We start from the raw sequence: 25,905 nt of genomic DNA, 5'->3' as shown, positions 1-25,905 counted from the left end.
CCAGTGTTCACCATCTCTTTGGGACTACCCTGCTTGAGACTGAAGCTGCCCCTTGTAACACACTGACCCAGGGCAAGACTCAGAGCTTAGCTTCATTTCTCTCAGCACAAGCAAGGCTGTGTTGAAATAGTTGAAGCAAGCCTAAACAAACACATGGAGAGTAACATGCTACAACATCCCATGACTCTCACAATGTATCTCATCACCTGCCTCCACAGTGCAGGCCAATTTATCCCTCCTCCAGAGAGATGACGTCAGAAGATTATGAACTGTAAGCAGGCACTCAAACAGATACTTGTCCACCCATGTTCATTACAGCATTATTCACAATAGTTAAAAGGTGGAAACAACCCAAGTGTCCATCAACAGATGAGTGGATAAACAAAATGTGCTATATATACACAATGAAATATTATTCAGTCATAAAGAGAACTTTAGTTCTGATACATGCTACAACATGGATGAACCTTGATAACATTATGTTGAGTGAAATAAGTCAGAACAAAAGGACAGATATTATATGATCCTACTCATGAAATATCCGGAAAAGGCAAATGTATAGAGAAAAGCATATTAGAGATTACCAGGGCTGGGGAAGAGGAAGTGGGGAGTTACTGCTTAAGAGGGACAGGGTTTCTGTTTGGAGTAGTAAAAAACTTTTGCAAATAGATACTAGTGATATTAGCACAAAATCGTGGATGTAATTAATGTCATTGAATTGTATATTTAAAATGGAAAATGCTATGTTATATATATTTTACCACAATAAAAAAAGATTAAGTCTAAATCTAGGCTTAAGGATGGGCAGTCCATTGTTGTTGTTGTTGTTAGGTGCTGTCAAGTCAGTTCCGAGTCATAGCGACCCTGCGTATAACAGAATGAAACACTACCTGGTCCTGCGCCATCCTCACAATCATTGTTATGTTTGAGTTCATTGTTGCAGCCACTGTGTCAATCCATCTCATTGAGGGTCTTCCTCTTTTTCACTGGCCCTCTGCTTTACCAAGCATGATGTCTTTCTCCGAGGACTGATTCCTCCTGATAACATGTCCAGAGTATGTGAGACAAAGTCTCACCATCCTGGCTTCCAAGGAGATTCTGGCTGTACTTCCTCCAAGACAGATTTGTTCATTCCTTTGGCAGTCTGTGGTATACTCAATATTCTTCACCAACACCAGAATTCAAAGGCATCAATTCTTCTTTAGTCTTCCTTATTCATTGTCCAGCTTTCACAATGCATATGAGGCTATTGAAAACACCATGGCTTGGGTCAGGTGCACCTTAGTCCTTAACATGACATCTTTGCTTTTTAACACTTCGAAGAGTTCTTTTGCAGCAGATTTGCCCAACACAATGCATGGGTTGATTTCTTGACTGCAGCTGTCATGGACGTTGATTGTGGATCCAAGTAAAACAAAATCCTTGACAACTTCAGTCTTTTCTCTGTTTATCATGATGTTGCTTATTGGTCCAATTGTGAGGATTGTTGTTTTCTTTATGTTGAGGTGCAATCCATACTGAAGGCTGTGGTCTTTGATCTTCATCAGTAAGTGCTTCAAGTCTTCTTCACTTTCAGCAAGCAAGGTTGTGTCACCTGCATATCACAGGTTGTTAATTAGTCTTCCTCGAATCCTGATGTTGCATTCTTCTTCATATAGTCTTTTTTGCAGATGTATAGATGTTATCCTATCACTGACACTGTTGTACTTCAGGATAGGTCTTGAAATATTCATTTTGACAGTGAATGTGATACCATTCCTCTTCAAGTTGTCATTCCCTGCTAGTAGAACATATGATTGTCTGATTCAAAATGGTTAATACCAGTCTATTTCAGCTCACTAATGCCTAGGATATTGATGTGTTCCATTTCTTTTTTGATGACTTCCAATTTTCCTAGATTCCTACTACATAATACATTCCATGTTCCAGTTATTAATGGTTGTTTGCAGCTGTTTCTTCTCATTTTGAGTCACGCCACATCAGTAAATAAAGATCTGGAAATTTTGACTCCATCCATGTCATTAAGATTGACTCTACTTTGAGGGGGCAGCTCTTCCCCAGTTCTATTTTGAGTGTCTTCCAACCTGAGGAGTTCATCTTCTGGCACTATTTATCAGACAATGTCTGCTGCTATTCATAAGGTTTTCACTGGCCAATTTTTCAAAGGTAGACTGCCAGGCCCTTCTTCTTTGTTTTAATCTGAAAGCTCTGCTGAAACCTGTCTACCATGGGTGACCTTGCTGGTATTTGAAATACTGGTGGCAAAGCTTCTAGTATCATAGCAACACACAAGCCACCACAGTATGAAAAACTGACAGACACAATAGTGGGCCGACCATTGTTGTTGTTGTGTGCTGTCGAGTTGATTCTGACTCATAACGACCCTATATAACAGAGTAGGACTGCTCTATAGGGTTTCCAAGGAGCACCTGGTGGATTTGAACTGCTGAACTTTTGGTTAGCAGCCTGAGCTCTTAACCACTTCACCACCAGGGCTCCAGGGAGACCATTCCAAAAAAAAAAAACAGTGCCATTGAGTCAATTCTGACTCATAGGGACCCTACAGGACAGAGTAGAACTGCCCATAGAGTTTACAAGGAGGGCCTGGCAGATTCGAACTGCCAACCCTTTGGTTAACAGCCATAGCACTTAACCACTACACCACCAGGTTTTCCAGCAGACCATTAGAGAGATGCAAATCATAATTACGATGAGATGCCATCTCACCCCTGCAAGAATGGCACTAATCAAAAATTCAGAAAACAATAAATGCTGGCGAGGCTGTGGGGAGATTGGAATTCTCATACACTGCTGGTGGGAATGTAAAATGGTACAACCACTATGGAAAACAATATGGCACTTCCTTAAAAAGCTAGAAATAGAAATACCATATGGTCCAGCAATCCTACTACTAGAAATATATCCTAGAGAAATAAGAGCCATCACGTGAATAGACATATGAACACCCACGTTCATTGCAGCATTATTCACAATAGCAAAAAGATGGAAGCAACCTAAGTGCCCATTAACAGATGAATGGATAAACAAACTATGGTACATACACACAATGGAATACTACGCAATGGAAAAGAACGATGATGAATCCGTGAAACATCTCACGACATGGATGGATGTGGAGGGCATTATGCTGAATGAAATAAGTCAATCACAAAAAGACAAATATTGTAGGAGACCATTATTACACAAACTCAAGAAAACGTTTACACACAGAAAGAAATAATCTTGAATGATTACAAGGGAGCGGAGGAGTGGAGAGGAGAAATCACTAACTAGATAGTAGACAAGTGTTAACTTTGGGGATGAGAAAGACAATACATAATATAGGGAAAGTCAGTGCAACTTGACCAAGGCAAAGGAAGACACTTAGAGGAACACAGGGGAAAAAAATAGACAGTCACAATAAATACTATCACATATATGACCCCACAACAGTAAAAACAAATAATAACTTGCAAGCAGATACACAGGCAGGTATGTATGCTGAATAGGGGAAGGAAGGTGTATAGAAGGATACCTACATACATATACAGATAAGGCTGTGGATATTTTTACATACATATTTGTGTGTACAGCATGTATATTCATATATATAATAGAGCACAAGGGGGGCATAGTCATAGAAGTTCCCTAGACACATCCAAACACTTCGAGGGACCTAGTCAGCGGGGCTGAGGGCTAGGGACCATGGTCTTGGGGAACATCTAGATCACTTGGCATAACATAATTCATAAAGAAAATATTCTACATCCTACTTTGGTGACTAGCATTTGAGGTCTTAAAAGCTTATGAGTGGCCATCTATGATACATCTATTTGTCCTATCCCATCTGGAGCAAAGGAGAAGGAAGAAAACCAAAGAAACAAGAAAAATATTATGCCACAAGACTAATGGACCACATGAACCACAGCCTCCGCCATCCTGAGCCCAGAAGAACTAAGTGATGCCTGGCTACTGCCACCTACGGCTCGCACAGAGATGACAATAGAGGGTCCCAGACAGAGTGGGAGAAAAATGTAGAGGAAAATTCAAATTCACAGCAAAGACCAGACTTACTGGTCTGACAGAAACTCAAGGAACCCCTGAGACTATGGCCCCCAGATACCCTCTAATACAGAACTGAAACCACTCCCAGTGTTCACCTTTCAGCTAAAGATTAGACAGGCCTATAAAACAAACAGTAACACACATGAGGAGCATGTTTCTTAGATCAATGGAGTATAGGAGACCAAATGGGCAACACCTGCCCAAAAGCAAAGATGAGACGGCAGGAAGGGACAGGAAAACTAGGAACAGGGAACAGGGAACCCGGGATGGAAAGGGGGAGAGTGCTAACACATTGCAGGGATTGCAACCAATGTTATGAAACAATTTGTGTATAAATTTTTTATGAGAAACTAATTTGCTCTGTAAACTTTCACCTAAAGCACAATAAAACAAAGAAAAAAGAGTGGGCAGACGTGACAAGAAGAGGTTGTCCTTTCCGTCTGCCTGCCCTCCAAGTTCTGGTTCTTTCTTGAGGACCGGCCTCTTCCCTGGGAATGGCATCATCAGGAGAAATCCCTCCCTCCTACTCCCCTATTCACAGAGGTGTGGTCTTACCCTGTGCCCTCAAAAGGACCTCTGTATCCTGATAAAAAAAAAAAAAAATTTTTTTTTTTTTTTTTTGTGATGCACACAATAAACCTGCATCATTCCCTGAGATTCTTTAGGCCCAGGAGCTAAAGGAGGGGATGCCCCTTCCATTCTCTCTACAATGAAGGGGAGCAGTTTCTGGCCATTAGGACAGTCATTTCATCCTCTTCTAACTTATCAACATAGACTCATTCTTATCTCTGTCAGCCATTTTACTCACTGCTGAAGTCAAAGAGATATTCCATTAAATAGGTGAATAAGAAAAAAACAAACTGAATTTCTAGAGGATTATAAGGAGCATTTTTTTTGTTGCTGGCAATACACACAAACAAACATATATCTGTTCACAATTCCTACTTTTGCAGTTCAATGACATTGGTTGCATACTTCACAGCATGTCAGCACTCCCACTATCTCTACGCATATTGTTACATCACCATTAATTTAGGCTCTCTGCCCCTTAAAGTTCTCATCTGTGTTTTAGATTAACTGTTGTCAGTTTGAACTCATACAGATAATTCAAATTAAGAGCTCAAGGCAGACATTCTTTATTAACTGAGCTAAAATGTTGTTTAGTTTAATGATGGCTTTATGCGATAGTTCTGGTTCAAGGTTTAAACATTTTTTTTGAGCAATAGACTCAGGGGTGCCCCCAGTCTCAAGGGATCCAGTAAGTCTGATTTCCGTATGAATTTGAAGTTCTGTTCCCTGATTTTCCTCCTTTTGATCAGGATCCATCTATTGGGTCCTTGATCAAAACGAGAAACATTTGTTTCTTGCTTCATGTATTCATTGAAATGTGAAGACATTAAGGCTCCATTGAAATAACCTCATTGCCATCAAGTTGATTCTGACTCATAGCGACCCTATAGGAGAGAGTAGAACTGCGCCATAGAGTTTCCAAGAAGTGGCTGGTGGATTTCAACTACTGACCTTTTGCTTAGCAGACGTAGCTCTTAACAACTTTGCCGCACTGTTACCTAATTAGCTCAAAACAATTAGAAAATAAACCTGACAACAACACTGGCAGTAAAAGCAAACATGTGACTTCCAGGAAGCTGTCCTGAGTTGATATGCTTTATTTTCTCTTGTCCACACTGCCAAAAGCGTTAGGACTTTGCGGGCTCTGACTTCTGATTTCTGCCTGTGGCAATGACTCCAAGAGTCAACTCAATGCTAGGGTGTGGGGTGTTTGAAAATGATCTCGAATTTCATGACCTATCAATCTGGTCAAAGGCTGTACATGCTGCAGAAGTAAAACCATGGTTTTTGCCTTTGGGATAACCTGCAGTGTATTTTCTTAAACCACTGCTTGATGAGCGAGAAAGGGTTGTTTTTCATCCCCAGTAGAAACCTATTTCTAAATTTGAAGTAAAATGCAAGCTGTGTGTTACTATGGATTGAACTATGTCCCCCCAAAATATATGTTGTAAATCCTAACCTCTATGCTTGCGGTCATAATTCCATTTGGGAATGGATTTCTTTGTTATGTTAATGAGACAGGATTAGTGTAGGGTGTATTTTGAGTCAATCTCTTCTGAGATATAAAAGAAAGCAAGCAAGCAGAGATGAGGGAATAAGCATGCTGTCATGGATTGAATTGTGTTTCCAAAAAATATCTGTCAACTTGGCTAGGTCATGATTCCCAGTATTGTATGATTGTGTACCACTTTGTCATCTGATGAGATTTCCCTACGTGTTATAAATCCTATCACTATGATGTAATGAGATGGATTAGTGGCAGTTATATTGATGAGATCTACAAAACTAGATATATCTCTTTTGAGGTAAAAAAGATACAAAAAGAGAAGCAAGCAGGGAGACATGGGGACCTCCTACCACCAAGAAAGCAGCACCGGGAGCAGAGCGAGTCCTTTGGACCTGAGGTTGCTGTGCTGAGATGCTCCCAGACCAAGGGATTTCTAGCCTACAGAACTGTGAGAGAACAAATTTCTGTTTGTTAAAGCCATCCACTTGTGGTATTTCTGTTATAGCAGCACTAGATAACTAAGACAGATGCAAAGACATATGGCGATCACCCAGAAGCAGAAGCTCAGAAAAGACAAGGGCCTACCTCCAGAGCTAACAGAGGAGAAAGCCTTTCTCTTGAGCTGGCACCCTGTATTCGAACTTCTAGCCTCCTAAACTGTGAGAAAACAAATTTCTGTTTGTTAAAGCCATCCATTTGTGGTATTTCTGTTATAGCAGCACTAGATAACTAAGGCAGAATTTGGTACCAGAAGAGTGGGGTGCCGCCCTAACAGATAAGTAGAACGTGGAAGTGATTTTGGAATTGGGTAACGGGCAGAGGCTGGAAGAGTTTTTATTTATTTTTTATTTTGCTTTAAGTGAAAGTTTACAGTTCAAGTTAGTTTCTCATACAAAAATTTATACATACATTGTTATGTGACCCTAGTTGCTTTCCCTATAGTGTGACAGCAAACCCCTCCTTTCCACCCTGTATTTCCCATATCCATTCAACCAGCTACTTTCTACCTTCTCATTTCACCTCCCGACAGGAGCTGCCCATTAAGTCTCATGTATCTACTTGAGCTAAGAAGCACACTCTTCACAAGTATCATTTTATGTCTTATAGTCCAGTCTAATCTTTGTCTGAAGGATTGGCTTTGGGAATGGTTTTAGTTTTGGGCTAACAGAGAGTCCAGGGGCCATGTCTTCTGGAGTCTCTTCAGTATCAGTCAGACTGGTCTTTTTATTAGAATTTGAGTTCTGCACCCAGCTTTTCTCCTGCTCCATCAGGGACTCTCTGTTGAGTTCCCTGTCCGAGCAGTTATTAGTGGTAGCCGGGCACCATCTAGTTCTTCTGGTCTCAGGCTGAAGGAATCTCTGGCTTATGTGGCCCTTTCTGTCTCTTGGGCTCATATTTTCCTTGTGTCTTTGGTGTTCTTCATTCTCCTTTGCTCCAGGTGGGTTGAGACCAGTTGATGCATCTTAGATGGCCGCTTGCTAGCTTTTAAGACCCCAGATGCCACTCACCAAATTGGGGTGCAGAATATTTTCTTATTAAACTTTGTTATGCCAATTGATCTAGATGTTCCCTGAAACCATGGCCCCCAGACCCCCACCCTTGCTACTCTGTCCCTCGAAGTGTTTTTGGTTATATTCAGGAAACGTCCTAGTTTTTGGTTTAGTCCAGTTGTGCTGACTTCCCCTATATTGTGTGTTGTCCTTCCCTTTGCCTAAAATAGTTCTTGTCTACTATCTAGTTAGTGAATACCCTTCTTCATCCCTCCCTACCCTCATAACCATCAATGGAAGCGTTTTGAGGTGCCTAATAGTAAAAGCATGGAACCCTGATGGTGCAGTGGTTAGGAGGTTGTCTGCTAACCAAAAGGTTGGCACTTTAAATCCACCAGCCACTCCTTGGAAACCCTATGGGGCAGTTCTACTCTGTCCTATAGGGCCACTATGAGTTGGAATTGACTTGGTGGCAAGGGGTTGGGCTAATAATAAAAGCCTAGATTGCCTTGAAGAGGCTCTTGGTATAATTACGGACATCAAAGGTGACTCTGATGAGGGCTCAGGAGGAAATTAGGAGAGATATGGAGGAAGTCTCTATCGTCTCAGAGAATACATATGGCACCAGTTAGAAATGTGGACGTTAAATGTGCTTCGGGTAAGGCTTTAAAAGAAAATGATGGACATGTGATTGGACAATGGAGGACGGGTGATGTTTTTATGCAGTGGCAAAGAACTTGTTTGAATTATGTTCAATTGTATGGTGGAAGGTAGAACTTGTAAGTGATGAACTTGAGTATTTGGCTGAGGAGATTTCTAAGAAGATCTTAAAGGGGCAGCATGGTTTCTCCTTGCTGCTTATAGCAAAATGGGAGGGGAAAGAGATGGATTTAAAAATGAGCTGTGCAAAATGAAAACAAAACTTAAAGATTTGAAAAATTCTGTTGTGCAATTTTATTTTTTCCACAAACTAAGAACATGTGTCCTAGAATTTTCACCAAGGGCACTGTCTGCCTCTTGGAAATCTACCTGCAGTAAACAGACCAAAGGACTTCCATCTGCTGTCCTCCAAGAAAAGAAAAGGACCATCCCTGGAGGAGCTCCAAGATCAGCAGAACTTTTGGAAGGAACGCAGAAATCAGGGCCTTCTCAGTTTCAAAGGGTGGGCCATAGTCTCCTGGATCTCAAAGCCATTGAGATAGTCTCCAACTTGGTTCAACAGTGTGGGGCTGCAGTTAAGGCGTGCCAGAGGGATGGGACTGCCACTCAAAGCTGAGAGGGTGGGGCTGCCATGTCCAGGGGGCAGAAGAACAGGCCCTGGTAGGGCCAAGGGGGTGGGTCACCACTCAGATGGTCTAGGAGAATGGGGCCGCCCAAAGCCAAGGGAGCAGAGTTGCCATCCCAATGGGCCTATAAGGCAGAGCAGAAGCCCAGGGCCAAGGGGCCTCCACCCAGAACCCAGATGGTATGGCCAACACCCAGCATCTGGAGGGCAGGGCCATTGCCCAGATAGTCCCAAAGAACAGAGGATTATTTTCAAGCCTTGAGACCTAATGTAAATTGTTCTGCTGGGTTTTGGATTTGCTTGGTGCCCGTCATCCCTTCTTTCCCTCCAAAATTTCTCCTGTTTGTAATGGAAATGTATACCTTGTGCCTGTTCTACCATTGTACTTTGGAAGCAGGTAATTGATATTCTAGATTTCACATGTTCACAGATGAAGAACTTCGCCTCAAGATGGAATATGCCTAAAGTTTCACCCATATTTGATTTAGGTGATTCAGAAGCCAGGATTTCAGACTTGATTTAACACTTTTGGGATGATGTGATAGGGTTGACGTGTTTTGCATGTGTGAAGGACATGAATTTGGGGGGCCAAAGGGTGGAATGCTATAGATTGAACTTTAGCTCCATAAAATATATGTTGTAAAGCCTAACCTCTATGCCTGTGGTTATAATCCCATTTGGGAATGGTTTGTCTTAATTATGTTAATGAGACAGGACTTCTGTAGAGTATACCTTGAATCAATCTCTTTTCAGATATAAAAGAGATTAAGTGCAACCTAGCAAGCAGAGATGGGTGAAGAGAGATGCCAAATCACATGAAGATAACTCAATAGCAGAAGCTCAGAAGGGACAAGGACCTTTTCCCAGTAGCTGACAGAGACGGAAAGCCTTCCCCTAGAGCTGGCACCCTGTATTTGGACTCCTAGCCTCCTAAACTATGAGAAGATAAATTTCTGTTTGTTAAAGCCACCCACTGGTGGTATTTCTGTTACAGCAGCACTAGATGACTAAGACATGTGTTATGTGCTGAAAATTAATTTATCTATTTTTTAAAACCATTTCTGGCTTAAAACATCAAAATGCTCCAGTGACTATGATTGTGTCCTAGGGTAAAAAGCATTCTTTAAAAGATAAATAAGATTCTTCTACTTGTTATTACATTGCAATATTAAAGGCTGAATGCTCAATTTATCAACAGTTCATAGTTTGGGTTATTATGAAAGTAATGGAGTCAATGAAAGGAGATTCAAGTGTTCTGGAGGATGCTTATTGGGTATTCAAGGCACCCTGGTGGCACAAATGGTTAAGTGCTGGGCTGCTAACCTAAAGATTAGCAGTTTGAACTCACCCGGCATCTCTGCAAGGAAAAGACCTGGCAATCTGCTCCCATAAATGTCACAGCCAAACTTCTGCCAAAGATTAGACAGGCCCGTAAAACAAAATGAGACTAAATGGGCACACTGGGCCAGAGGCAAGGACGAGAAGACAGCAGGGGGCAGAAAAGCTGATAATGGGGAAGCCAAGGTTGAGAAGGGGAGAGTGTTGATATGTCGTGGGACTGGCAACCAATGTCACAAAAAGTGTGTGTTAATTGTTTAGTGAGAAACTAGTTTGTTCTGTAAACATTCATCTAAAGTACAATTTAAAAAAAAGAAAGAAAAAAAGATTACAGCCAAGAAAACCCTCTGGGGCAGTTCTACTCTGTCACATGGGATCACTACGTGTTGGAATTGATTCAACGGCACCCAACAATAACAACAACATTGGATATTTGAGTTAAGGAACAAGAAGGAAACCTAGTGATTCAACTTCTTATCTTATAGATGAGGGAGAGAAAAGAAGTTTGTTGATAAGTTTGGAAAAATTCATCAACCAACAAAAAGGAATTATTTTTTTAATAATAATAATAATAATAAACCATTGTGGCCAAGTTGATTCCAACTCATAGCGACCCTATAGGACAAAGTAGAACTGCCCCCATAAAGTTTCCAAGTCCTGGTAGATTTTAACTGCCGACCTTTTGGTTAGCAGCCGTGGCACTTAACCACTACACCACCAGGGTTTTCTTTTCCTTTTTTTTTTTTTTTAATAGACTTTAATTTTTAGAGAGTTTTAGTTTGACAGAAAATCAGTGCAGGAAGTATAGAGAGTTCCTGTATGTCTCGTCTACCCCCTTGTATCCTGTTCCTCCTATTATTATCTTGTATTAATGTGGTACATCTGTTACAGCTGATGAACCAATACTGGTACACTATTATTAACTAAAGTCCATAGTTTACACTGGGGTTCAATCTTTGTGTTGTACAGTCCTACGGGTTTTGGGAGATACATAATGTCATGTGTCCACTATTACAACGTCATAAAGAATAGTTTCACTGCCCTTGAAATGCCTGTCCTCCACCTCTTTATTCATCCCTCACCCCTTCCCCTGAGCCCTGGCAACCACTGACCTTTTTACTGTCTCTACAGTTTTGCCGTTTCCAGAATGTCAATACAGTAAGTAGATTTTTCAAACTGGCTTCTTTCACTTAGATGCAATATGCATTTAAGGTTCCGTCATGTCTTTTCATAGTGACAGGGGATTTCTTTTTATCACTGAATAATACTCCATTGTGTGGATGTATCATAGTCCATTCACCTATTGAAGGGTATCTTGGTTGCTTCCAATTTTTCACAATTATGAACAAGGCTGCTACAAACATTTGTATGCAGGTTTTTATGTAGACATACGTTTTTAACTTATTTGGTTACGTAAATACCTAGGAGCCCTGGATCACATGGTAGCCCTATGTCGTCCAATGTGCCTATACCATTTTGCATTCTCTTCAGCAATGAATGAGAGTTCTTGTTGCTCTCTATCCTTGCCAGCATTTGGTGCTCTCAGTGTTTTGGATTTTAGCATTCTAAAAGGGGTATCTTTCAGCCCTATGCAGTGTTCACATTTTGCCTCTGAGCAGTCCAGTGCTATACAGAGCCGTGGGTTATTTCTAGTAGTTGACCTCAACTGAACGCCACAGTGAACCAGACGAGGGCCTCTGCGTAGTTTTTAATACCTCTCCTGCACTTTATTCCCATCCAGCTCACTTAAGGTTGGGGATATTTAACATTTTTACACATTTTTTTAAACCCTCTGGGCTGACTGGTTGCATTAACCACGGTGACCACACTCTGGCTCAGTCTTGCTAGTGATGGGAGAATCGTAATATTTAGAGCATCGGTTCTTGTTTGCTGGCTTTCTCTCATTTTGTTTTTATTTTATTTTATTGCTAGTTAATGTTCTCTTAACCTTTTGACTGCCTTCTCTCTCTTTTTTAATTTTTTTCCCAGACTGTCTGCTAAGCTAAGAACCAGGAGACCTGGATTTCAAGCTTAACCCTGTCATACTATAAGTGTTTGAACTTGGAATTGTCATTTAAACCCTTCTGCACCTCACTTCCTCATTTGTAATATGAAACTCATGAACCAAAGAATTTTACATTTGAAGAGACCTTAGATAATTTTTAGTACAATAAGGTGTTCTCACCCTTTCTCTCTCTTTTTTTTTTTTTTTGCAGAAGAAGAAGTCAAACACCAGGGAATTAAACGAATTGCCTGAAACTACCACTTCAAAGGGTAGAGAATAAAAATTAGGTAATAAGCCAAAGATACTGTAATAACATTTAATATTCTGAATTCATAGCTGTCTCTGGCAAAATATTGAGGTAGATAAAGCCTGTTTTCTTATCTTGCCTTTCAGCTCCCCACTCACATCAGAACAACATTTAAACTCACAGCCATTGTATGCCAGGAGGGCTGTAACACAATCCTAGCATGTCTAGTGTTACTTTTGACATTACGCTTAAGGACAGCTGTATTTGTATACCTCAGGAAATATACTGTAAGAGGGCTTGTTAATTAAGTAATTTTTAGAAGTATGAAGGTTACATGCAGGTTGCTTCTCAGTCTTAGCCTTTTATTGCTACCACAATCTTGAACATAAAAGGATCCGTGTACAATAAGGAGAAAAATGGACCAGATATTGGCAGCTCAGAAGACACTCTCTAGTTATAACAACAGCAACAAAAAAATTCTCTGTTCTTCCTTCCTAAAACCTTGGTCATTTTCATTTATTACTGGAAGGCAACCCATTATGAAACAAAGTTAATTCACAAAGTGCATGTGAATCAAATGTGATTCATTTTCAAATACCTTCACTTTAATATTATTTTAGTTAAAAAACATTGACCTAAATTCCTTTTTTTAAAATACTTTATTGTGGTTTAGGTGAAAGTTTATACAGCATATTAGATTCCCATTCAAGAGTTCATTCACAAATTGTTCTGTGACATTGGTTGTTGTTGTTAGGTGCCGTTGAGTCATTTCTGACTCATAGCGACCCTGTGTACAATGGAACGAAACACTGCCTGGTCCTGTGCTCACTCATCTATGCCAAGAAATTTGGGAGACAGCAACTTGGCCAGCCGACTGGAGGAGATACATATTTATGTCTATTCCAAAGAAAGGTGACATTGGTTACAATCCCCATTATGGGTCAGCACTCTCACCATTTCCACCCAGCCCGCCTTATTCCCATTCCTCCAGTTTCCCTGCCCTCCTTGCCTTCTCATCTTGGCTTTGTGTAAAAATGTTGACCATTTGGTCACATATAGTTGATTGTTTAAAGGAGCACACTCCTCACAGGTGTTATTGTTTATTTTACAGGTCAATCTAGTATTTGGCTAAAACATGACCTCTGGGAGTGGCTTCAGTTCCAGGTTAAAAGGATATCTTAAGGTGATAGGCTCAGGGGTTCCTCTAGTCTCTATCAGTCCAGTAAGTCTGGTCTTTTATATGAATTTGAGTTTTGTTCTACATTTTTTCTCCATTCTAGCCAGGACCTTCTATTGTGTCCCTGGTCAGAATGGTTGGTAGTGGTAGCCAGGCACCATCTAGTTCTTCTTGTCTTAGACTTGAAGAGGCTGTGGTTCAAGGGGGCCATTAGTCCTGTGGACTAATTTTCTCCTTGAGTCTTTGTTTTCCTTCACTCTCCTTTGCTCCATATGAGTAGAGACCAATAGCTGTATCTTAAATGGCTGCTTGCAAGCTTTTAAGACCCTAGACACAACTCATCAAACTAGGATGTAGAATATTATCTTTATGAACTAAGTTATGCCAATTAACCTAGTTGTCCCATGAGACTATGGTCCTGAGCCTTCAAACCCAGTAAATCAGTGCCATGAGGTATTTGGGTATGTCTTTTTTTCTTTAGGAAGTATCCATAACTGTGCCCCTATGTGCTCCTATATTGTGTATATGAATATATACGCAGGACATGCAATCATGTATATACATATGCCCACAAATAGACCTATAAATGCACATGCATGTACTCCCATATACCTTTCCATACCCATATAGCATACATATTTAATATGTAACTACTCACATATTTTTTTGCTTATTACCGTTGTTGTTGCAAAATTGTGTATGTTACAGCTTTTACCATAGTTTTCCTTTATTCTTGCATAACTCTCAGTGTCTTCATTTATCTTGGTCAAGTTGTGCTGGTTTCTTCTATCTAGTAAGTGATTCCCTCTCTCTCTCCCTGCCATTCCTGGAAACCATCAAAGAACATTGCTTTCTGTGTGTTTACCTATTCCTGACTTTTTATAAAGGTGGTATCATGCAATATTTGTCATTATGTTTATTTCATTCAACATAATGTCCTCCAGATTCATCTGTGTTATGTTTCACAGACTCATCATTATTCTTAATCACTGCTTAGTATTCCATTGTACATATGTACCACAATTTATCCATTCATCTGTTGATGGGCTTTTAGGTTGTTTTCATTTTTTGCTATTGTGAATAATGCTGCAATGAACATGGGTGTGCATATGTCCACTTGGTCTAAATTCTTAAAGCAGACCTAGAACTACACCTTGGTTCAATGCTGCAAACAAGAGTCCCAATGCCTGGGGTTCATACTAGACCTTGGACCAACAGCATTGGAATCCCCAGAAAACTTCTTTAAAATGCAGATTTTCTAGGTCCTGTTGTTGTTAGGTGCCGTCAAGTCAGTTCTGACTCATAGAGACCCCGTGTACAATAGAATGAAACATTGCCCGGTCCTATGCCATCCTCACAGTCATTACAGCTGAGTCCGTTGTTGCAGCCACTGTGCCAATCCATCTTGTTGAGGATCTTCCTCTTTTCCTCCTGACCCTCTGCTTTACCAAGCATGATGTCCTTCTCCAGGGACTAGTCCTTCCTGATAACATGTCCAAAGTATGTGAGATAAAGTCTCGCCATCCTCGTTTCTATGGAGCGTTGTAGTTGTACTTCTTCCAAGACAGATTTGTTTGTTCTTCTGGCAGTGCAAGGTATATTCGATATTCTTCACCAACACTATAATTCAAAGGCATCATTATTCTTCTGTCTTCCTTATTCATTGCCCGCTTTCACATGCATATGAGGCTATTGAAAACACCATGACTTGGGTCAAATGCACCTTAATCCTTAAAGTGACACCTTTGCTTTTTAACACTTTAAAGACATCTTTTGCGGCAGATTTGCCCAATGCAATGCGTCATTTGATTTCTTGACTGCTGCTTCCGTGGGCATTGACTGTGGATCCAAGTAAAATGAAATCCTTAACTTCAGTCTTTTCCCCGTTTATCATCATGTTGTTTATTGGTCCATTTGTGAGGATTTTTGTTTTCTTTATGTTGAGGTGTATTCCATACTGAAGGTTGTAGTGTTTGGTCTTCATCAGTAAGTGCTTCAAGTCCTCTTCACTCTCAGCAAGTGAGGTTGTCATCTGCGTATTGCAGGTTGTTAATGAAGTTTTCTCTAATTCTAATGCTGCGTTCTTCTTCATATAGTCCAGCTTCTTGAATTATTTGCTCAGCATAAAGACTGAATAAATATGGTGAAAGGATACAACCCTGAAGCACACTTTTCTGACTTTAAACCATACAATATCCCCTTGTTCTGTTTGAATGACTGCCTCGTGGTCTAAGTTCAGGTTCTTCATAAGCACAATTAAGTGTTCTGGAATTTCCATTCTTCTCAATATTATCCACAATTTGTTATGATCCACACAGTCAAATGTCTTTGCATAGTCAATAAAACTCAGGTAAACATCTTTCTGGTATTCTCTGCTTTCAGTCACGATCCATCTGATATCAGCAATGATATCCTCGTTTCATGTCCTCTTCTGAATCTGCTTGAATTCCTAGCAGTTCTCTGTTGATGTACTGCTGCAACTGCTTTTGAATGATCTTTAGCAAAATTTTACTTGTGTGTGATATTAATGACATTGTTCAATAATTTCTGCATTCTATTGGATCACCTTTCTTTGGAATGGGCAGATTATGGACTGAATTGTGTCCCCCCAAAATGTGTCTCAACTTGGCTAGACCATGATTCCCATTATTTCATGATTGTCCACAATTTTGTTATCTGATGTGATTTTTCTATGTGTTGTAATTCCTATCTCTACAATGTAAAGGAGGCAGGATTAGAGGCAGTTATGTTAATGAGGCAAGACTCAATCTACAACATTAGGTTGTATCTTAAGTCAATCTCTTTTGAGATATAAAAGAGAAAAGCAAGCAGAGAGACACGGGGGACGTCATACCACCAAGAAACAAGAGCCAGGAGAATTTGGATCCAGGGTCCCTGAGCTGAAAACTCCTCAACCAGGGAAGATGGACGAATAGGACCTTCCCCCAGAACCAACATAGGTAGAAAGCCTTCCCCTGGAGCTGGCATCCTGAATTCAGACATCCAGCTTCTTAAACTGTGAGAGAATAAACTTCTGTTTGTTGAAACCATCCACTTGTGGTATTTCTGTTATAGCAGCACTAGATAACCAAGACAGGGTACAAATATGGATCTCTTCCAGTTGGTTGGCCAGCTAGCTGTCTTCCAAATTTCTTGGCATAGACAAGTGAGCACTTCCAGTGCTGCATCCATTGTTGAAACATCTCAATTGGTATTCCGTTAATTCCTGGAGCTTTGTTTTTTTAACCAATGCTTTCAGTACAGCTAGGACCTGTTCCTTCAGTACCATCAGTTCTTGATTATATGCTTCCTCCCAAAATGGTTGAATGTTGGCCAATTAATTCTTTTTGGTACACTAACTCCGTGTCCCTTTGACTTTCTTTTGATGCTTCCTTCATCGTTTATTATTTTCTCCATAGAATCCTTCAATATTGCAACTTGAGGCTTGAATTCTTTCTTCAGTTTCTTCAGGTTTAGAAATGCCAAGTGTGTTCTTTCCTTTTGGTTTTCTATCTCCAGGTCTTTTCACATTTCATTATAACACTTTGTCTTCTCAAGCTGCCCTTTGAAATCGTCTGTTTTCTCTTTTGGTCCTAGTTCTAGACATTTTAAGTCAATTGAAGTGGACTGGGCCTGAGAGTCTTTATTATCTTAAAGCTCCAGATGTTTGTCAGTATCTATTGGGGGGATGAATTGGCCATATGCCCAAGTACTCTTGGAGAGGAATTCAGTTATCTCAGACATAAAGGACAGCCAGTTTACAAAACAGTTCTTTAAAGTCAGAATATTGGCAGGGGATGGATGGCACACTCAGACTGTGTCATTTGAAGACAGGTTAATAAAGACAGACTTACAAAGGTGTAGGAGTTCCTGGGGGTGCAAATGGTTAACATGCTCACTGCTAACTGGAAGGTTGGAGTTTCCAGTCCACCCAGAGGCACCTCAGAAGAAAAGCCTGGCAATCTACTTTTAAAAAGTCAGCCATCAAAAACCTTATGGAGCACAGTTCTACTCTGGCACACATGGTGTTGCTATGTATTGGAATCTACCTGATGACAACTGGTTTGGTTTTGGTTTACAAAGTTGTGAGTAGGGTATAGTAGGATGATACAGCACCATAAGGTTAGCAACAGTGGGGACTCACCACAACACTAGACATAAGGGGCCAAAAAGAGCACATAGTTATTGGTACAAAGGGAGGGCAGCTTTATGAAGAGGGCCACCTGCCAGATTTGTGCCTTGCAAAAGCATGCAATCAATCCATAGCAGCTTTCAGAGAGGAGCCTGGGGGATACTCCCAACCTCCAATCCTTGGCCAGAATCTCTCATTGGTTGAACCCAACTGGAATGCAAAGAGCAGAGGAGCCCATTGATGTAGTTCCTGAAGACCAGTGTTTCAGAGCATAAAGCAGGGTGGGGAAGAGCAGAGAAAGGATCTGGAGGGAAAAAAAGAAGCTGGATGGCACAGGTCCTGCCACTCAGTCATCTGTTCTCTACAGGGAACATCAACCTACTACCGCACAGCAACATCAAAAAGCATTGGTGTGACAATAACTGACGACAAGTGTTTGGTCCTTCCCCAGTAGCAGCCTTATGCAGCCAGTCAACACAGTGGTGTGTTTTCCAATTAGCACAGAAAACCTTTGCTTAAGTGCCATGATGGCTATTTACATCTTTTGATCTAGAAATCCCACTTCTAGGAATCTACCTTAAGGAAACTATCAGAGATGTAGACTGAAAATTATGTGCAAGGATATTCATTGAAACTTTAGTTATAATCACAAAAAAGAAACCACCTAATGTCCAGCATTCTCAGCATAATAGTGTCAGAAAGCAGACCACACATGATATAATTCCAGTTGTGTAACTACAGATATGTAAGAGGCTAGAAAGTACAGTAAAATGTTAGAGTGGTTATCTTTGAATGATGAAGATTTTTTTTTCACTTCAAGTTTTCTTAATTTTGAACATTTCTTTATCAAACATGATTTACTTTGCTAAACAGGAAAAAACAACAAATGTTAACCTTTAAAACCTCATGGCTGCCTCACATGATAAATATTCCCAATGCAGAGACCTACAGACTCTGCTCTGCTATGTTGCATAAAATGCATTGATTTATCTGCTGGCTGCCCATTAATTTGAAGGGAAGCAAGGAGGGGAAGGGCAGCCACCTCCCCTGAAATAGACAGTGTGTGTGACTGAGGGAGCAGCTTTCTTTGATGGAATATTGCTAAATGACGAAATTCTATCTCCTGCAAGAAATTATTTCTGCTGGCTGTGCAAACGTCAGGCTGGAGCCTGCCCTTGGAAAGGCGAGTGCATTTCTATGTATTTGTAAAATCAGCAGAGCCTATGCACAAACGGTTACAGTGGCTGATTTTACAAGCTACTCACTAGGGGTGTCTGCACATTGAAAACCACAGCTCAGAATATATTTAACCTATTGTGATTCCTTCTTATTTCATGTATTACCATTTTGAGAGGGTGTCACTTTGCCCAAGGGAAAATGTTCTGTGTGTAAAATTACTTCACAGACATAGGAGAATGCAATGTATTAACCTAAATTTGGAACAATCTTGCCTCCTTTTCATGCCTTGTTTAACTACCTGTCACCCTTATGTCCCTCACATTCCAGGGCAGTGACCTGTCTCACCCAGAATGCCAGGTGTGTGCAGAAATAGGTGTTTCCAGAAGAATTGTGAGCTGGTTAGGAATGACAGCCGTGGAATGCCAGCTCTATAGATGCTCTGCTTAGTTCTTCACCAGGGTTCAGGGGTTCTCTGCTAGAACGGGGACACCTCCATGGGCCAAAGACCCCTCCTGGTAAGCCCAGCACTAGGCCTTTTAGTGACAATGGCAAAACCAGTATTAGCAGTACAGAGGTATCTGCAGGCTCCGGGCTTACCACCACGTCGTTTCATAAAGTCGGCAGATGGTACAAGCTAAAAAGCCTACAGAGACTGTGCTGGGAACTGGGGTAAGTCCCCAAATTTTTCATCGACTCCCCCCAGATATCATTTGCGGTCAGTTTCATCCTTGAAATCATCCTCTGGAGTTGTGACATCTAACCAGGGAGATTAATTTTGATGTCAGTGAAATCAATAACATATTTTAGAAGTTACAAGAGTGCTTTAGATTTAAAAACGAAACAAAATGAAACAAAACAAAACAAAAAAGAATACAAAAATAAACCATCTGGAGCAATCGCTCTCATCCAGTTATGATAAACACAGCAGAAAACACATTGCCTGAGTCACATCCCTAGAGAGTCTAACCTAGTAGGTCTCAGATGGAGAAGGCACATCAGTACACCTACTCCTCACTTATAGACATGGTTAGGTTCCGAAGATCAGATCATTATGTGAAAATCAGCATTATGCAAAAATTGAGGATGACTACATCAGATCACAAAATGGAGGAGGACTTCATCATTACTATTACATAACTGCCAAATTACAGCATTGTGTGACTGCCAAATTATATCATTACATAATGGCTAAATTACATCATTACATAACTGCCAAACAACTGAGAATCATGGTCCAGCCAAGCTGACAAATAATCTTAACTATCACAGCCCCAATTACTCTTGCCTTGTACCTCAGCATTCGTTACTGCCATACATATGTCATTTATACACAAAAGAGTCGGACAGTAGATTTTTTACTATTGTTGTAAATGAGAAATTTCAGATAATGAGATAGTCAATAAGTGAGGAGTATATTGAAAACGGAAACCCTGGCGGTATAGTGGTTAAGTGCTACAGCTGCTAACCAACGGGTTGGCAGTTCAAATCTGCCAGGCACTCCTTGGAAACTCTATGGGGCAGTTCTACTCTGTCCTATAGGGTCATGATGAGTCATAATCGACTTGACGGCACTGGTTTTTTCTTTTTTGTATATTGAAAACATTTCACTTATGGACCATTGCATTAGAAAAATTCCTAGAAGAAATGAGACAATTCTAGTGGCATTTATTATCAGTAGAGTACCTTCTGTTGTCTGTTGTTACATGCCATCAAGTCGTTTCTGACTCATAGCAACTCTATGTACAACAGAAGAAATGCTGCCTGGTCCTGCCATCCTCATAACAGTTGCTATATTTGAGCCTATTGTTGCAGCCACTGTGCCAATCCATCTCGATGACAGTCTTCTTCTTTTTCATTGACTCTCTACTTTACCAAGCATGATGTCCTTCTCCAGGGATGATCCCTCCTGATAACATGTCCGAAGTATGTGAGATGTAGTCTCGCCATCCTTGCTTCTAAGGAGCATTCTAGCTGTACTTCTTCCAAAGCAGATTTGTTCATTTTTCTTGAAGTCCATGGTATATTCAATAATATTTGCCAACAGCATAATTCAAAGGCCTCAATTCTTCTTCGGTCTTCCTTGTTCGTTGTCCAGCTTTTGCATGCATATGAGGCAATTGAAAATACCATGGCTTGGGTCAGGCACACCTTAGACCTCAAAGTCACATTTTTGATTTTTAACACTTTAAGAGGTCTTTTCCAGCAGATTTGCCCAATGCAATACATCGTTTGATTTCTTGACTACATCGTTTGATTTCTTGGCTGGTGCTTCCATGGGTGTTGATTGTGGATCCAAATAAAATGAAATTCTTGACAACTTCAATACTTTCTGCATTTATCATGATGTTGTTTATTGGTCCAGTTGTGAGGATTTTTGTTTTCTTTATGTTGAGGTCTAATCCATAGTGACAGCTGTGGTCTATGATCTTCATCAGTAAGTGCTTCCAGTCCTCTTCACTCTCAGCAGGTTAAGTTATGTTATCTGCATGTTGCAGGTTGTTAAGGAGTCTTCCTCCAACCCTGATGCCCTGTTCTTCTTCATACAGCCCAGGTTCTTGAATTATTTGCTCAGCATACAGATTGAATAAGTATGGTGAAAGTATACAACCCTGACACACTCCTTTCCTGACTTTAAACCATGCAGTATCCCATTGTTCTGTCCAAACGACTGCCTCTTCATCTATGTACAGGTTCTGCATGAGCACAATTAAGTGTTCTGGAATTTCCATTCTTCTAAATGTGATCCATAATTTGTTATGATCCACACAGTCAAACGCCTTTTTTGCATAGTCAATGAAACTCAGGCAAACATCTTTCTGGTATTCTTTGCGTTCAGCCAAGAGCTAGCTGACATCAATAATGATATCCCTCGGGTCCACATCCTCTTCTGAATCTGGCTTGAGTTTCTGGCAGTTCCCTGTCTATCTACTGCTGCAACCTTTTTTGAGTTATCTTCAGCATAATTTTAATTACATGCGATATTAATGATATTCTTCTATAATTTCTGCATTCCATTAAATCACCTTTCTTTGAAATAGGCACCCATATGGATCTCTTCCAGTTTGTTGGCCAGATAGCTGTTTTCAAAATTTCTACATACAGACAAGTGAGCACCTCCAGTGTTGCATCTGTTTGTTGAAACATCTCAGTTGGTATTCCATCAATTTCTGGAGCCTTGTTTTATGCCAGTGCCTTCAGTGCAGCTTGGACTTCTTCCTTCTGTGCCATTGGTTCTTAATCATATGCTTCCTCCTGGAATGGCTGAATGTCAACCAATTCTTTTTGGTACAGTGACTCTGTGTATTCCTTCCACCTTCTTTTGATGCTTCCTGCCTCGTTCAAATTTTTGCGCATAGAATCTTTCAATATTGCAACTTGAGGCTTGAATTTTTTCGTCAGTTCTTTCAGCTTGAGAAATGCCAAGCGTGTTCTTCCCTTATGGTTTTCTAACTCCAGGTCTTTGCACATTCATTATATTACTTTACTTTGTCTTCTCAAGCCGCCCTTTGAAATCTTCTGTTCAGTTCTTTTACTTCATCATTTCTTCCGTTCTTTTTAGCTGCTCTACATTCAAGAGCAAGCTTCAGAGTCCCTTTGGATATCCATTTTAGTCTTTTAAAAATGTTCTGTCTTTTTAATGACCTTTTGGTTTCTTCATGTATGATGTCCTTGATGTCATCCCACATTTTGTCTGGTCTTCAGTCATTAGTGTTCAGTGTGTCAAATCTATTCTTGAGATGGTCTCTAAATTAAAGTGGGATATGCGCTGGCTCTTGTGGACTTGTATTAATTTTCTTCAACTTCAACCAAAGTTGCATATGAGCAATTGGCAGTCTGTTCCGCAGTTGGCCCCTGGCCTTGTTACGACTGATGATATTGAGCTTTTCTATCGTCTCTTTCCACAGATGCAGTTGATTTGATTCCTGTGTGTTCTGTCTGGTAAGGTCCACTTGTGTAGTTGCTGTTCATGTCTTTAATCTTGCAAAATTCTGTCCTGTGATTTCCAACATTGTTTCCATCATTATGGCCATATTTTCCAACTACCAAGCCTTCTTCTCTGTTTCCAACATTTGCATTCCAATCACCAGTAATTATTAATGTATCTTAATTGCATGTTTGATCAATTTCAGACTACAGAAGTTGGTAAAATCTTCAATTTCTTCGTCTTTGGTATTAGTGGTTGGTGTGTAAATTTGAATAATAGTCATATTAACTGCTCTTCCTTGTAGGAGTATGGTTGTTATCCACAGCACTGTATTTCAGGATAGATCTTGCAATGTTCTTTTTGATGACGCATGCAGTGTCGTTCCTTTTACAATTTGTTATTCCTGGCATAGTAGACCATATAATTTTCCAATTCAAAATGGTCAGTACCAGTCCATTTCAGCTCACTAATGCCTAGGATATTGATCTTTAAGCATCCATCCTTTAGATACCTTCTAAAAGATTTTTTTTCCCTCTTTTTTATACTGGATTGCACCGAGGTAAGATGTTTATCCGCTGCTCATTGCTGCCCCAAACCAAACTACTGACATACTAAGATTAGAGCAAGATCTAAGAAGGTAGCCACCTAAGCACAAAATAAAGGGAGTATCCTCCTGTGTTAGTAATGTCTTTCCTATATGAGCAACTCACTTTCCCCACAATTTTTGGGGTTATGCCAGAGAGCTTCCTGAATTCATGTTTTTAAATGACTTTGTATGGCATTATTCCTAGAGAGAAATTAAGTGTGAATATAAATAACTTGGCTATGTGTGCAAAAGGCAAAGGCAGATATATGTGAAGATGTCTGGAGCACTGTGGTTGCATTTGACTCTAAATATAATGCATCTATTCACATAGAAGAAGATGGAATTTTTTTTTATTTTTAATCAGTATTGGGCAAAAACTTAAGTCTTTCTTCTTTTTCTTCTGTCTTACATGGATATATCCCACTACTGAAGTTATCAAAACACCATCAGGCAAGGCCAGAAGGAGAGGTAAGTCTGCCTAGGTTTTCTATGCATGTGGACTAGAGTTCTGAAAAAGTTATGAAACTACCATGGCAGGTAGTAAAAGTTCAGTTAACACAAAGGAAAATGTTGCAATCAAAGAATCATTTCTTTATTAACTTAAAAATACAGAGCAGTAATTGTATGTTACTGTTACTCCGTGGCCAGTTATTCCATCTGTCTGGTTGGAGCCCTTAGAAAAGGCCTTGATAGCGCCTGCTGTGAAGGAAAGGACACAGATTCATTTTCAAGCAGCAATGCTTTCAAAAACAATGACGCATTGTGGGCTCTCTGCAAATACAAAGTGATCCATACAGAAGGCAGAGATTTATACTCCCAGAAAAAGAGATATTACCCACTTGAATGAACTCTTCCAAATTTCTCAGGTGGTTTAGGATTTCTGTCCCTATCTTATGAGGGATAGGTTAGAAGGACAGGCTCCCAAACAATCCAGGAATGAGATTATAGTAATGGCTGGACGAGAAATTCCCTTGAAGATGAGACTAATTGAGATGTATTCATCCAGAGAACTGCAGCTGCAGCTTTGGGGGCTTCCCTATAAGCCTGCCCTTGCTATCTGGGAGTTTATGTTTAAAGCTCTGCAGCGTCTGCTCCAGATCTTTCCAGAGAAAGGATTGTTAAGCAGAAGCAGAATGATCACATCATTCACACTTGAACTCAATGCGATGAGCACATTTGTTTGTCCTCATTAAGTGCAGTGTTGCAGGGTGCTAACTGACACGCGGAGGCAGCGTGCTGGGGCCGGGCCAGGGAGCCGGAGGCCTGGTGGGGCATCAGGAGAGCCTGCAGCTCTGCTCCTGAAAATCTTTGCAATCTGGGGAAATCAGCTGCTTCTCTGAGATCTCCAGTAACTCATCAAGAACAGGCATTTACATAGAGGTTTTCCAGCTGTGATTTCCAGAAACCTTGAGGGTCCCATGAAATGCCCAAAGCTACCTCTGGGATCAGGAAGAAAGCCAAACAGGGGCCATGCCTACAGGTCCTGGCCCTCACTTCAAACAGGGTGTCCCTGATTGGATCCTTTATATATTAAGTAAGACTGGTTTGGGATAAACCAGTTGCCAGCGAGTTGCCTTTGATTCATGGCGACCCCATTTGTGTCAGAGTAGAGCTGTACTCTACAGGGTTTTCGATGGCTGAGTTTTGGGAAGAAGATCGCCAGGCCTTTCTTCTGAGTTGCCTCTGGGTGGACTCAAACCTCTGTCCTTTAAGTGGGCAGCCAAGTGCATTAACTGTTTGCACCAGCCACGGACTAATCTTCACATTCTTTACTTACAAAAGGCAAAACGATGGGTCTGCTCATCTTTCTTCACACTCACACATAAGTGTGTGCCTTAGTCATCCAGTGCTGCTGTAACAGGAATACCACAAATGGATGGCTTCAACAAACAGAAGTTTATTCTCTTACAGTCTAATAGTCTAGAAGTCTGAATTCAGGGTGTCAGCTCCAGGGTAAGGCTTCCTCTCTGTCGGCTCTGGAGGAAAGTCCTTGTCATCAGTCTTCCCCTGGTCTAGGACCTTCTCAGTACAGGGACCCTGGGTCCAAAGGACATGCTCTGCTTCTGGCACTACTTTCTTTGTGGTATGAGGTCCCCAAAAATGTGTGTCAACTTAGCTGGGCTGTGATTTCCAGTATTGTGTGACTGTCCAGCATTTTGTCATCTGATGTGATTTTCCTACCTCTAAGTTTGGCTGCTAACCAAAAGTTTGGCAGTTCAAATCCACCAGCTACTCCTTAGAAACCTTATGGGGCAGTTCTACTCTGTCCTATAGGGTCCTTATGAATTGGAACCTACTTGATGGCACCTAACAACAACAACAATGATGTTAATGAGGTAGGATTAGCAGTAGTTATGTTAATGAGGCAGGACTCAATCTACAGGATTAGGTTGTGTTTT

General features: G+C 40.6%; 1 protein-coding gene across 2 annotated transcripts in view; it reads left to right on the top strand.

Annotated features, from left to right (window-relative positions):
- TMEM154 (transmembrane protein 154) overlaps window positions 1-12,514 on the top strand; it is a 91,947-nt gene extending 79,433 nt beyond the window's left edge. The window contains exons 7-8 of one of the 2 annotated variants that reach the window (XM_023557121.2): window positions 11,387-11,413; window positions 12,472-12,514. In XM_023557121.2, the coding sequence (XP_023412889.2) occupies window positions 11,387-11,413; window positions 12,472-12,499 (55 nt within the window). In that variant the 3' untranslated portion in view covers window positions 12,500-12,514. The remainder of the gene's footprint in view (window positions 1-11,386; window positions 11,414-12,471) is intronic. The other variant, XM_064267582.1, reaches the window with a different exon arrangement.
- The last annotated feature ends 13,391 nt before the right edge of the window (window positions 12,515-25,905 follow it).

Source organism: Loxodonta africana, chromosome 13 (assembly GCF_030014295.1).
Source record: "Loxodonta africana isolate mLoxAfr1 chromosome 13, mLoxAfr1.hap2, whole genome shotgun sequence".
Lineage (NCBI taxonomy): Eukaryota > Metazoa > Chordata > Mammalia > Proboscidea > Elephantidae > Loxodonta > Loxodonta africana.
Note: the sequence above shows the minus strand (reverse complement) of the source record. Positions and strands in the feature narration are given on the sequence as shown.